The following is a 12,037-nucleotide window of genomic DNA, read 5'->3' as shown; positions in this document are numbered from 1 at the left end:
TTCCTTCCTGGGAGCATTCTGCCACAGGCATCAGCTTCTCAGAAGCAAACTGGTATTGAGTACATCTCTTATCTTTTGCCATCATTTGATCTCTCAGACCCACAATATCTAGAACTCTTGGGGAACGAGGAAGTAACTTCCTAGTGGCAGAAAGAACACTCCACTCCACCCACTGTGGCTGTTATCCCCCGTATTGTGAGCTCAGGGTGATCTGATCATAAATTCCTAACTGGGCAGGTCAAGGAGGTAGCCATGCTCCAGGCACATAACTTCTTCAGTAAAACACTTATCTTTGCCTTAAGCAAGACCAGTCCATTGTTTCTGTGTATCTAGGTTAACATACCTTTGAGATGCCCTCTTTCAGACTCCTCTTTCTAAAGCGGGACCACTTTCAAGAGAGCACAGAATCTTAACTACCCTATAATCCAACGCCCACCTTGCTTTCTCCCACCTTCACGTAATCTTCCTTCATCTCAAATGCACGAAAGAAACTGCAAACTGTCACTTGGCAGCATTTATCTCAGTCTATTGAGATTTTCCTTCCAAGCTTATCCTCAATTTGGTTCAAATCAATTTTGGTAAAAATTCTCTACAGATTTGGATTTTTCTTAAGTTGACAGAGGGAAGGCGCCATGGTTCTGTTTACCCTGGATCTCCACTAAGTGCAGCACAGTGCCTAGGCATAGAAAGTGCTCAATTAAGGTTGGTTGAATGAATGAATTATTTAAAGAGAAACAGGAGAGATGAGGACACTTCTCTACTCTGCAGTATCTGAAGGCACCTGGTGACCTCAGTGAGGAGATATACTTGGATCCTTTTCTATTGGTTCAAGGTCTCAGAGGGCCTTGGATCATTCTTGTGCACCTCTGAGATAGCTGCCCCGGAAGGAAACTCAAAAGGGAGAAGGGAGGGGTCACCATTTATTGAGTATTAGTGTGTGTTAGGCTTTCCATGTTTTCTCTTTTCATCCTCATGACAGCCCTGAGAAGTAGATGGCCTTCCTCCATCTGGGAGGAAAGGAGACTCAGAAAGGGGAAGGGATTTGCTCTGGTCTTTAGCTAGTAAGTGGCAGGCTTGGGAGCTAGGCCTCTTCCCAAAGACAGTGCTTCTGAATACACCGTTCACCAAGGGGTTTGGAGAGACCTGATGATTCCGAAGGGAACCAGAGTTTTGCCACCCTAAAGCTGCCTTTTTGGGATATTGATTTTAAGCGTTTATTAAGAAACAAGACTCAGAAAGAACCTTTGACACACCCCCTTTCCCTACGAGATTCAGAGGAAAAGGACTACTCCTGAAAGGGAATCTTGGGTGGTTGCCTTAGACTAATTTGAATTAAGAATGGTAAATAAGAGGGCTTCAGGCAGAAGCCTGTTAGCTAGATACTGTGTCCCATTGTTCGAGTTGCCTAGCAATAATTTGCCCCCATGTGTGTTCTGCTCTTTCTCAACTACCTGTTAAGTCACCCATTCTCACTTCTGAAATCTAATATGCCACCCCTCCCTCTTTCTCCTTTGTACAAAAATTTCATATATACTCAATGTTGTCTCATTGTCTTTGGAATTTTCATGCTTATATGAATTCCCCATGTGTATGTATTAAAATTTGATTTTCTCCTGTTAATCTATCAGTGTTAATTTGGTTGTTGGCTAGAAGAACTTAGAAAGGTGAAAGGAAAATATGAATTTTTTTTAGCCCCCACAGTTCCATGGCAGGCAGAAACACAGAGCCTCACCACCATTACCAGCCAAAGAGAAAGAAAAATTCCCAGTTGCAGGTACTTGGGGGTGGGGGGAGGGGCAGTCATCATCGATAAACTCAGGCCCTGAAGAGACAAAGGAGGTCTCCCTGGGTCAGTGGAGTCTCCAGCTCATCTTCTTTGGGCTCTATCTCTCACATGTCTCCCTGTGCCATCAGCACATCCCCCCATGGAGGTGTCCAGATGGTAGGGAGGGTCCAGGGAACAGCTGAAGATGCTGAGTAGGCCTCCCTCTCCCACCTCCCTATGGCCCCATGGATCACCCGGTGCTTCTGGCTCATCTCATTGGCTCTCTCCTGGTTACTCATCTCTCCTCTTTTCCATCTTCCCAGCCTGTGGTTGCCATGGAAACAGAGAACAGTGACATCACCATAGAGTGAGAGCTAAGGAGATGCTGCTCTTGGCAGGAACTGGTCCTGCTGCCTGCTACACGTTATATCCACATCTGGATCTGCAAAAAAAGGAGGCAGGAAAAGGGAAAGGGCCCACATTCCCGTCCCTTTCTCCTCTTTCCCCAAATATAGTGAGAATAACAAGGCAAGGAAGATGTAGATCATCGGAGGGATAAGAAGGCCGTACGCACTTAGAAAGGAGAAGGATGAGAACCAGGTGGAAGGGAGACGGGGTGTGGAGTCAACTTTGGTGACTCCAGGTCTGAGCATGGTGGGGACATGGAGGTCAAGGCAGTGAGAATAGTGGGTCTCGAGTTTGTCCAGAGTTTCTTAAAGCATCATGCTGTTTAATATAGGCAGGGCTCAAGAGAGCAAAGCAAAAAAGGACTTTTTGGCAGTGTCCCCTCCCCCACAACCCAGCCGGAAGATCTCTACAGCCCCTTTCTCACAGCTGCAGCAGCTTCTAATACTGTCTCAGAAATAAGAAAATTGAGGATTCAAGAAGCAAAGCAATTTGCTTTGGGTGACCCAGCAGGTGAGGGGCAGAGCTGAGACCAGGTTTGAGGAGTACTGCACTATACGTGGAGATTATAATAAAAGCAGCGGCAACAGCAGTGAACAAGTCTACCATGCTCAGCACTTTAAATGCATTATTTCATTTGATCCCCAAACACCTCTGTGAGGTAAAGACTATCATTACCTCCGTTTTTCAGATGAAACCGAGACTTAGAGTGGCTTAAATAAATTGCCCACAGCCACATAACTAGAACACAATGGAATCAGAATTAGAATGCGGATCTATCTGCCAGCAGCTGTTAGCCCAGTCCCAGATCTCCATTGCTGCATTATAAGGACTGTGTAGGGAAACAGCTCTGGTCCTTGGGTCTGCAGCTGCTCAGTCTTTGAGAGAGGAGGCCCTGTGTTTAAAGGCTGTGACCTTGAGTCAGAAACCAACCCACTGTCCTCCTTCCCCTTCCCCGCCGCACCTGCTCTGGCAATAAGGTCACCAGGGCGCTATGCCCAGCCCTGGGGCCTGTCCTGTGGCTTTGGCGGAAATAGGACCCTCGGTCTTCTGGCAAGTGGACCTGTCCAAAATAACCAAGAACTTGGGGGAGAGAGGGCTCTTCCTCCACGGCCTCCTTCCCAGAAAGTCGGACGAAAGGAGGTAAGGGCAGATGTGCTCCACTTCCACAGAGAAACAAAGGCCGAGGAAGGAGGTTCCACCACACCGTTTGGCCGAGCTGGCAGGAGCCCAGGGCTACTGGGCCTGCAGCTTCCGTGTGTCCCCCTGGGTGAACCTCTGCTGGCTGAAGTTCCATCAGGCACCACCCCCTTATGCAGGGCCTCTTTATATGTCAGAAATTTATTTATACCTTACTTCTTCCGGGAAGTCTCCTCTGAACCCCCAATGAGGACAGGCCTCCCCTTAAAGTCACCACATTAGTTTTGTGTCTGCCTACCCAAAGGTGAGCTATGTGAATGTGTGTCTTACTCATGGTTGTCTCTCCAGAGCCTGGCACAAAGCAGGTGCTTTAATAACTGCTGAATTGAGAAATGAATGGCTCCTCTAAGCTTCAGTTTGCTCGTCTGTAGGTAGGGATAAGAACACCTACCTAATGGACATTGTTTAAAAAGTTCAATGAGACAATGTACTTAATGCCCTCAGCATGAAATAAACATCAATACAAAGGCGAATCTTATTATTAATAGTGATTTGTAAACTAAAGTGTCAAAGAGCCGTGTGGTAGTGTTTTTAAAGGAGGTGACTAATTGCTAGTGAGCAGAGGTCAGAGAAAGGGCAGCAGTTGGAGGCTGCAACAGTCAGGCAGGTGGGGGACAGAATTTCTGAAGGAGGATAAGGGGAAATGACCTCAACAAATGCCCAGAGCTGTGCGTAGAGGTCAGAAAAGCCTGGCGCATTGGCAGGGGGTACGGAGAATTGGACCACTGAGCGGAAAGGCTCGCGCAGCAGACATTCCTCAGGGAGGGGCAAGCACGTGTGGGGCGGGCACGGCGGGAAGGGTCAAGCTTTCGTCCAGGTATAGGGGCAGCTCAGCCACCAATGGCGCCCCTGGTGACTCTCCCCGCCATCGGGCAGTGGGGATTGGCGGGAGAGCGCAGGTTCTGGAGCCAGCTAGACCAGGCTTGGAAACTGGGCTCCAATTCACCTTCTCATTTCCTGTGACCTTGTCAGTTCCCCTCTTGGTCTCCTCACCTGTAAAATGAGGGAGGACCAAGATGCCTGATGACTGCGCCGTGAAGAGTCAGCCAGAGCTTTCCTGGCGTGGGCATCAGCCCAAGGACAAGTCTCCCATCTCTGCTCTAAGCTCAGGGAGGGACTTGAGGATGGAAGATGTGTGCGGCGTGCGCCCAGCTCGCGGGCACCGTGCCCCCAGCGGCTTTCTTCTCAGATTCCAAAAAGCGCCTTGAAGCCAGAGAAGGGAGCCGGTCCCTGCCAGCCAGGGACAGGGACTCGGAAGCCGGGCACCCGCTCTGACGCAGGCAAGCCGGGCGCTACAGTCTGCCCCTTCCATTTCGGTGGGCTGGGGGATGGGCGGCCAGCCCCCGGAGGGTGAGAGCCAGTCTGGGGCTTCCTATTTCGGGAGCGGGGGTTGTGGGCCACGCCTCGTCACGTGACTCAAGGGCTATTTAAAGCGGCAGCGCTGGTTAGGAGCCGCGGGTCCTGGAGTCCTTCCACGCCAGCTTTGTCGATTCTTCTTTCTCAGCCTAGCCCAGCCTCACCATGGTGGACGCCTTCGCGGGGACGTGGAAGCTAGTAGACAGCAAGAATTTTGATGACTACATGAAGTCAGTCGGTGAGCTGGGGCTCAGGATGCTGGGCTGGGGAGGGGCTGGCACGTGCCCAACCCAGCGCAATGCTCCCGTCCTGGCTGGTACCCTGAACGCCTGCTGCATCCCTTCTAGTCAAGGTTGGGGGATAAGGGGACAGGGAGACTATGGCAGCCTGGAATAGGGCATGCGAGGCCTGTTGGGAGAGGGCTTTCCTGGTCTGAACCTGGCAAGAGGGATTCTCAGGTAGGGAGATGCAAGGAGGCAGACTTGCTGGTCGATGTTGGAGTAGAGAGGTGGAGTAGAGAGGCACTGCGGTGGAAGAGGGCTGTATGATCAGGAGGTAGGGGTCAGGTTTGGATAAAAAGAAAGCATTCATTGAAGAAGGTGGGAGGCTAGCAGGCGGAGGAGGAAAAGAACAGGAGCACCGGTGGTTCAGGAATTGGAAATTGTGAACATAGAAAGGGAAGTGGGGTGGATGGGAGAATGTACTATGGCCTACAGAAGTAGAGAATTCCCAGGAGGGAGATGGAAGAGTGGGGAACCATGGTGATGGGAAATGAGGAGGTGAGATAGAGGCCCACGCAGTAAGCAAGAACCTCTGCTCCTCCATATTGGGTTAGGGAAAAGGATTTTGCCTGGAGGATACCCTCTTTCTCACCAGTCTCCGACCTTGCTCTGCACTGGTGTGTAACCAGGCTTTAATCACTGTCAGTGAGCCTAGTGGTATGGTGAGGCAAGAGGCCCCAACACCAGCTACATACAACCCAAGGCTCAGCCACTCCTTGGGCTGGAGTCCGATAGAGAAAGCCATTGGACTTCCGGGGTGCAGCAAAGGGTCCTGGAGCAAGGCCAAGACCTGTTAAAGGCAGGGAGGATCTTTGGCTGGGAGGGTCTGGTGTTTGGATGTGGAAAGGTTACAATTCAAAGAATCCTACAGATAAGGCTCTTGGAGATCCTTATACCTTGCCTAGTTCAACAGATGGGGAAACTGAGACCCAGAGAAAGTAGGAATTTGTCATAAAAATTCCACAGCAGAGATGAAAACCTGGACTTCTAGATCTGCAACCCAGATCAGTTCCCATATAGGCCTTGGGAATGGGGAGTGGTTGGAACTGCTTGGCTAATGATTGATCTCCAGCCTTTCCCCTTCTAGTATGTGCTTTGATGCAGAAGGTGATACCCTTTCCTGAAATCCCGATATGAGATTATCCTAGTTCCCCAGGTTGGGGCAGGGAAAACCGGAATGTTCACGGTGGAGCTACGTTCCATGCCTGTTCCATGCCTACTCCCCATGCCTTCCTCCCAGGCGGGCTGGATTACGGCAGGTGCACTCCAACCACCTCTCACCTGTTTCTAACCCTTCTCTGAAATAGGAACAAGTGTTGGCTCTTGAGGCCAAAGAGCCCCTACCCTATGCTGGGTACTATGCCTAGTGACTCCAGGAAGGTAGCCATTCTTGGACTAGAGGCGGGGCTTTGGGCAACTGTTGGGGGAGTTAGAATGCCTGAGTTAGTTCCTCCTCTCAAGCCTCCCACAGCAGACATTGCAGCTGAAGATCTTGGTCCCTGAAGTGAGCTGCAACATCCTTACCACCATTGCTTCCTTATTTTGCCCCAACTTGGGCTAGGGGTCTGAGAGTCCATGCAGCCTGCTTTTCTTGTCATACAGATTGAAAGGCTGGGGCCCAGGAAGGAGAGAAGGCCCTGCCCAGCTCTCTCACTAAATGGCTTCAGCTACATGTCCAAGTAGACGCCAGCTCTTCCCAAGCTTCCTGAATTGTCAGCCCAATTTGTCTCAAGTTTCTCCTTGGCTCAGTCCCTTCCTCACTCCCAGAGAGGTTTCCTTCCTCAAACACTGCACTCCTTCAGGTAGGTCCTATGCAAACAGAACTCCCTATGCAGCGACAAGGCCCTGCTGTCTGCTAGGGAGTGGAACTGGCGTGACTCACTCTGACAGCAGGGGGTGAGGCCACGTCCCTCACTGGCCAGGCAAGGTGGGCCAGCTGCAGTGGCTGCTCGCGCCCATCATTTTAGACCAAGAGTTCTCAGGGGGCAAAGAGGCCTAGCCTCGGTAGTACGAGTGATCACAGGCACATATCACAGGAGGCAGAATGGCCCAGGAGCAATAGTGAACAGTTTGGGAGCCCAGATTCAGATCTAGGTCAAACACTTACTCTTTGACTTTGGGCAAGTCACTCTATTCTCTGATCCTCATTTATGAATTGGGGATAATAAAACCTACCGTTCAGGGCTGTTATGAGCATTAAGTACAAAAACACATGGAGGGCATGGACTATGTACCTGCCAAGTGCTATGTAGCGAACCAGACAGTTTGGAGACTTTGTGCACCCCACCTCTGCCCTGGAGGACAGCTCAGCATAGGCAGCTAGGGGCAGGGCAGTTATGGAGGTTGTAGGCAAAAGGAGAGATTGTGGGGACACGTCTTAGACTCTGCCCAAGAACTCTGTTCCGCACTCTCTTGCAGGATTGCCCAGTGCCCAGGAAAGCCATGCTTGGGTCAGGAGGGGAGTCCCCATGGGGCCTTAGACTGGGAGCCAGGAGACCTGGATTTGAATCCTGAGTGCTGTACCACTTTAGGCCTCTCAAAAATCTACGCTGACACACACCCTTCTGCCTACCTCCTAGATCCTATATAAGAGGCTTTGAAATGTTTTGTTGCCCTCTATGGGGGACAAGAGCACCAGTGCCCCTCAGGATAAAAACTTCCGAAGGTGGAAAACTCTCATCCCTAAGGCTCTGGAAGGCAAAGTCCACATTTCTCTTCTTTCCTCAGCCTGTAGCTTGAAAGCTGCTCAGGTGCCCTGGAAGGGAGCCCTGTGCTCCAGCCTCAGGAGGCAGTATAGCTGAGCAGTTAAAAGAGCTGTGTAGTCAATTCAGATTTGTGACCTGGGCTTCAGTTCCATCTCAGTTTTAGCATCTGCAAAGTGAAGATAATAGATCAACCCTTCAGGAAGGATTGAATGAGATGACGTGTAGTTATCACACAGAAAGCACTTAATAGCTTATTCTAATCTCAGTTCTGTCACCAACTTGCTGTGGCATGCCTGTACCTTAAGTTCTCATCTAATGAGATCAGTAGTGTCTCTTTACCACACAGAGCTAACAGTCAGACTGAATTAAAAAGTGGCCACGTAAAGTCTCGGAAAGGTATCCTCTTCTTCCTCACATCCAGGCCTAAGAATTGTTCATTGCGCTTCTTGTACCCTGCCTCTCCACTCCAGCTCACATACTCATAACTTTCCCTTTGCCTTCAGGTGTGGGTTTTGCTACCAGGCAGGTGGCCAACATGACCAAGCCTACCACAATCATTGAAATAAATGGGGACACTATCACCATAAAAACACAGAGCACCTTCAAGAACACCGAGATCAGCTTCAAGCTGGGGGTGGAGTTCAATGAGACAACGGCAGATGACAGGAAGGTTAAGGTGAGTCAAGGGGGAATGGGGAATGGAGGACCTTGAGACCCTGAAGGGGAATAGGCTGGTAGTCTTGCCTCTTATTATTGCACCTGAGGGGTAGGCAATTATGGGGGACTGAAATGAAGAAGCGCCGTAAAGCCTGTACAGTGCTGGAATGTCTCAGGTGCTAAACACATGTTTGTCCTGCCCTCTTCTACATTCTTTGGAAGCATCTACTAGCTGCTCCTGGGAGTGGGCAGCATAGTCAGAATGTTCTGACCTCCGTCTCCTCCAACTCCGACTGGGTGACCTTGTGCATGGCATGCAGTAACTCTGGGTTTCTTTCTCCTTCCATAGATGGGGGAGTGGTGTTGCTATGCCTGTGACTTCTAGTGCTTTAGGAACAATGCCCAGAAGTCAGGACCTTCCACCAAGTTAGGGCATCTGGCCTCTAGCAAAGGGGAGGCAGCTGGGGACAAAGGGTTGAGACCCACTCAGATGTTTCCTCTTTTCCAACTGTCACTTCCTGGGATTGGCCAGTGACCCTGAGGAAGTATTTCCAATGCTGCCAGTCCACAGGCAGGACAAACTATGTTCTCAACAAGGCATTGTCTTGGGTGTTTGTTGTGTCTTCTGACCAAGACTTAATCTACCTCCCCTCAGGGAGGGAGGGGACATCTACCCCCAGTCTCAGGGCTTGCCACTCTGCAGTGACTCTGTCTTGGCAGCTTGTCTCATGCTTCCCAGTTAAACACAACAGCAGTCCTCTGGGATGCCTAGGCCGAAAATAATCCACTCCGAGTGGGCAAACAACTAGGGAATGGCAATGAGTAAGGTGATGGTAAGGATGCATACCCACCCCCAAATACATACATGCAGTCTTCTCAGATTCTCCTACTGAACTCTGCTCAGTCAGGGTCCCTTAGCCTGGCCTAGAGTCCCCAGATTATTGGAGAAGAGATCTGGGAGAGCTGCCAAATGAGAACCAGCTGATGCAGGCTGGTACCCAGAAGACTAAGTGGGCATTTGACCAGGGCTGTGAAACACTCCAAGGGCACCCAGTCCCAGGACCTGGCAATTGCTGCCCACTTGTCAGCTGAAGGGGTCACATGATGTAGATCAAGAAGAGGGGTAGGAATATAGGATAGAAAGTCTAATTTTCCAATACCTCCTATCCCCAAGGGTCTTTTAGACATTAGTGATCACCACTAGGCTGGAGAGTCTCAAGACTCCTCACACCTTTCCTGGGGATATAAGATGGCACATACCCCCTATATCTTTGGGACACTGGGGCTCTGGCATCACCTACAGTATGGGATAAGTGCCCACCCTGAATGCTGGTGGCCCTTCTCAGAGCTAGGCTGTGCAGTGCTGGTCTCTGATCTACCACACCGCCTGCCTTCCTCTTCCTACTTGCTCAACACCTGAAGGCAGTGGTGGAGCAGAGACCAGAAGTGAACTAGACATCCTGCAGGGTTAGGCTGGAGGTGGGCTGCCTGAGCTCTGGCCCTAGCACTGTCATTTGTTTGGTCCAGAGGCTGAATCCTCTGTGGCTCAGTGACCAGATCCCCCATGCTGTCCCTCAATCCTGGCTCACATCACAGCTCAGGCCTCTTTCCACAGTCCATTGTGACGCTGGATGGAGGCAAACTTGTCCACGTGCAGAAGTGGGACGGGCAAGAGTCAACACTTGTGCGGGAGCTTGTTGATGGAAAACTCATCCTGGTAAGACAGACAACTTCAGAGCCTCACCTGGTTGGTTATACTGCTGCTCCTTCAGCCAAGCCTGTTGTAAAAAACCAAGGTCTTCCCCTGGCAGCAATGGAAGCTGGGACAATGAAGGGAGGAGACCAGGTCAGGGTGGTATTAGATGGGAATTTTCTATGTAGTGCTTTTGACTCAAATCTCAGGCCTAGGTGCAAATATGTTTACAGGCAGTGTGACCTTGAACAAGTCACCTTCTTCAAGTCCAATTGTAAAACAGGTACTGATAACACCAACCTTGAAGGGCTGCTGGGAAATCTGAATGAGACAGTAGATGCAGAGCACAAAGAATCACTGACCTGGAGGGGGACATGGGATGCAGCAGGTGCTCCACTACCTTAGTTTCCTCCTGTCTGCCTCACCTTGATCCAGAGAGGTAGAAAGCAGGGCCATATCTGATCCCAAGTCCCTAGGAAAGTCTCCCATCTCCCATCACAGCATTCCCTTTCCCTCTCTTCCTTAGGACTGTACTGCCACATGTAAAGCCTTTGGACAGGGACAGGCCGGTGGGGCAGTGACTGACAGCATAGCCCTTCCTACCTCATTCTAGCCCCACCTCCTCTCAGTGCTTTTCATGCTTGGCCTACTTCAAGTACCTGAATACAGCCTAGGTAGGAAGTCACAACCTGGTTGACAGGTCTGTGTTTAGAGACAAACTTAGGGACTTCGTTCGGGGAATATAGATTTGACTGAACATCCCCAGACCCCCAGACCCAGAGGTAGAGATAGCAGTCATCCGCGGTCTCTACCTCTTAACTCGGATTTTTGCTTGGGCATGGTAGACCTTCTGGGGTCAGTGTAACCTGTTCTTTGCATTCTTGCAGTCATATAGAGCAGGGGGACTCACAGAATTGAGAATGAGGTGCCTATCTTTAGTGGGACTGTGATGTGCAGGACCAAATATTCACTGGGCAATCAGACTAGTGAGACCATAGACCTGGCTCTACAATGCCAGCTAGATGGTGGGGGCTCAGGGATCTGGCCCTGGAACTACTCCAACTTAGGGAAGGAAAGTTGGTGACCTACCATAGTTCTTCTCCAAGAGTCTCTGGATATTTTTATTTACCCATTTGTCTATTACATGCTAGGCACCATCTTAGGCACCACAGATGAAGGGAGAGGAATGGTGCAAAGGAAAGATAAACACTCTGGGATCCTGATCAAGTTACTTCCTCTCTCAAAACTCATTTTTTCCAAATCTCTAAAAGATTACAATGCCTAACTTGGTATAAGTATTTTAAAAAATACATGTAAAGTGCCTGGCACATAGTAGGTAGTCAATAAATGAAGATAATTAGGATAAAGGCCTTAATTTGACTCTCTTTCCTTCCAGACACTCACCCACGGCAGTGTAGTTTGCACCCGCACTTACGAGAAAGAGGCATGATGTGCGTACTCCTTCACTGACTGCTCCTCTGCCAACTGGCTACCCTGGACTCAGCACTAGATTGCCTCATTTTTAACTCTGGCATTTTGTATAAATCCACCTTGGTTGGGGAAATTCTTCTGGGATCCATCCTGGATCCAGTTCCGGTTCCCATTGTGTTCATTTTTTTTTAACTGCACCCAAAGGGTGCTCCGAGGTCAATAAAACAGAATCAAGACTACCTAGTTGCTTTTTTGCCTTTGGTGACATGACTCTGGGAGTCTCAGTTTCTTTGTGTGTAAGAGAGTGGGCAGAAACGCCTGCCTGAAGGTCACTCAGGAAGGAAGCACTGGATGAGAGACTGGATTGTTTCGGGGACAGGGTAACTGATCACCTTACACGTAAAATAATACTATAGCTGTACCTACACCTTGCCTTTACCTCCTTCCATGGCCAAATGAGCTTGTCCAGCATGGAATAATCAATCTGGCAGGGCTTCCCCAGGTTTGGCTACTGAACTATCACCTCAGACCCATTCTGCACAGT

At 49.9% G+C, this 12,037-nt stretch overlaps 1 protein-coding gene across 1 annotated transcript; it reads left to right on the top strand.

The window, feature by feature from the left end:
* Positions 1–4,793: 4,793 nt before the first annotated feature.
* Positions 4,794–11,732, top strand: FABP3 (fatty acid binding protein 3). The gene is made up of 4 exons (XM_039858689.1): positions 4,794–4,964; positions 8,216–8,388; positions 9,985–10,086; positions 11,459–11,732. Exons 1-4 carry the CDS (start codon positions 4,892–4,894, stop codon positions 11,510–11,512), a joined length of 402 nt encoding a protein of 133 aa, XP_039714623.1. The 5' UTR covers positions 4,794–4,891; the 3' UTR covers positions 11,513–11,732.
* The last annotated feature ends 305 nt before the right edge of the window (positions 11,733–12,037 follow it).

This window comes from Pteropus medius, unplaced genomic scaffold (genome assembly GCF_902729225.1).
Source record: "Pteropus medius unplaced genomic scaffold, Ma_sr-lr_union100, whole genome shotgun sequence".
In the NCBI taxonomy this organism is placed as follows: Eukaryota; Metazoa; Chordata; class Mammalia; order Chiroptera; family Pteropodidae; genus Pteropus; species Pteropus medius.
Note: the sequence above shows the minus strand (reverse complement) of the source record. Positions and strands in the feature narration are given on the sequence as shown.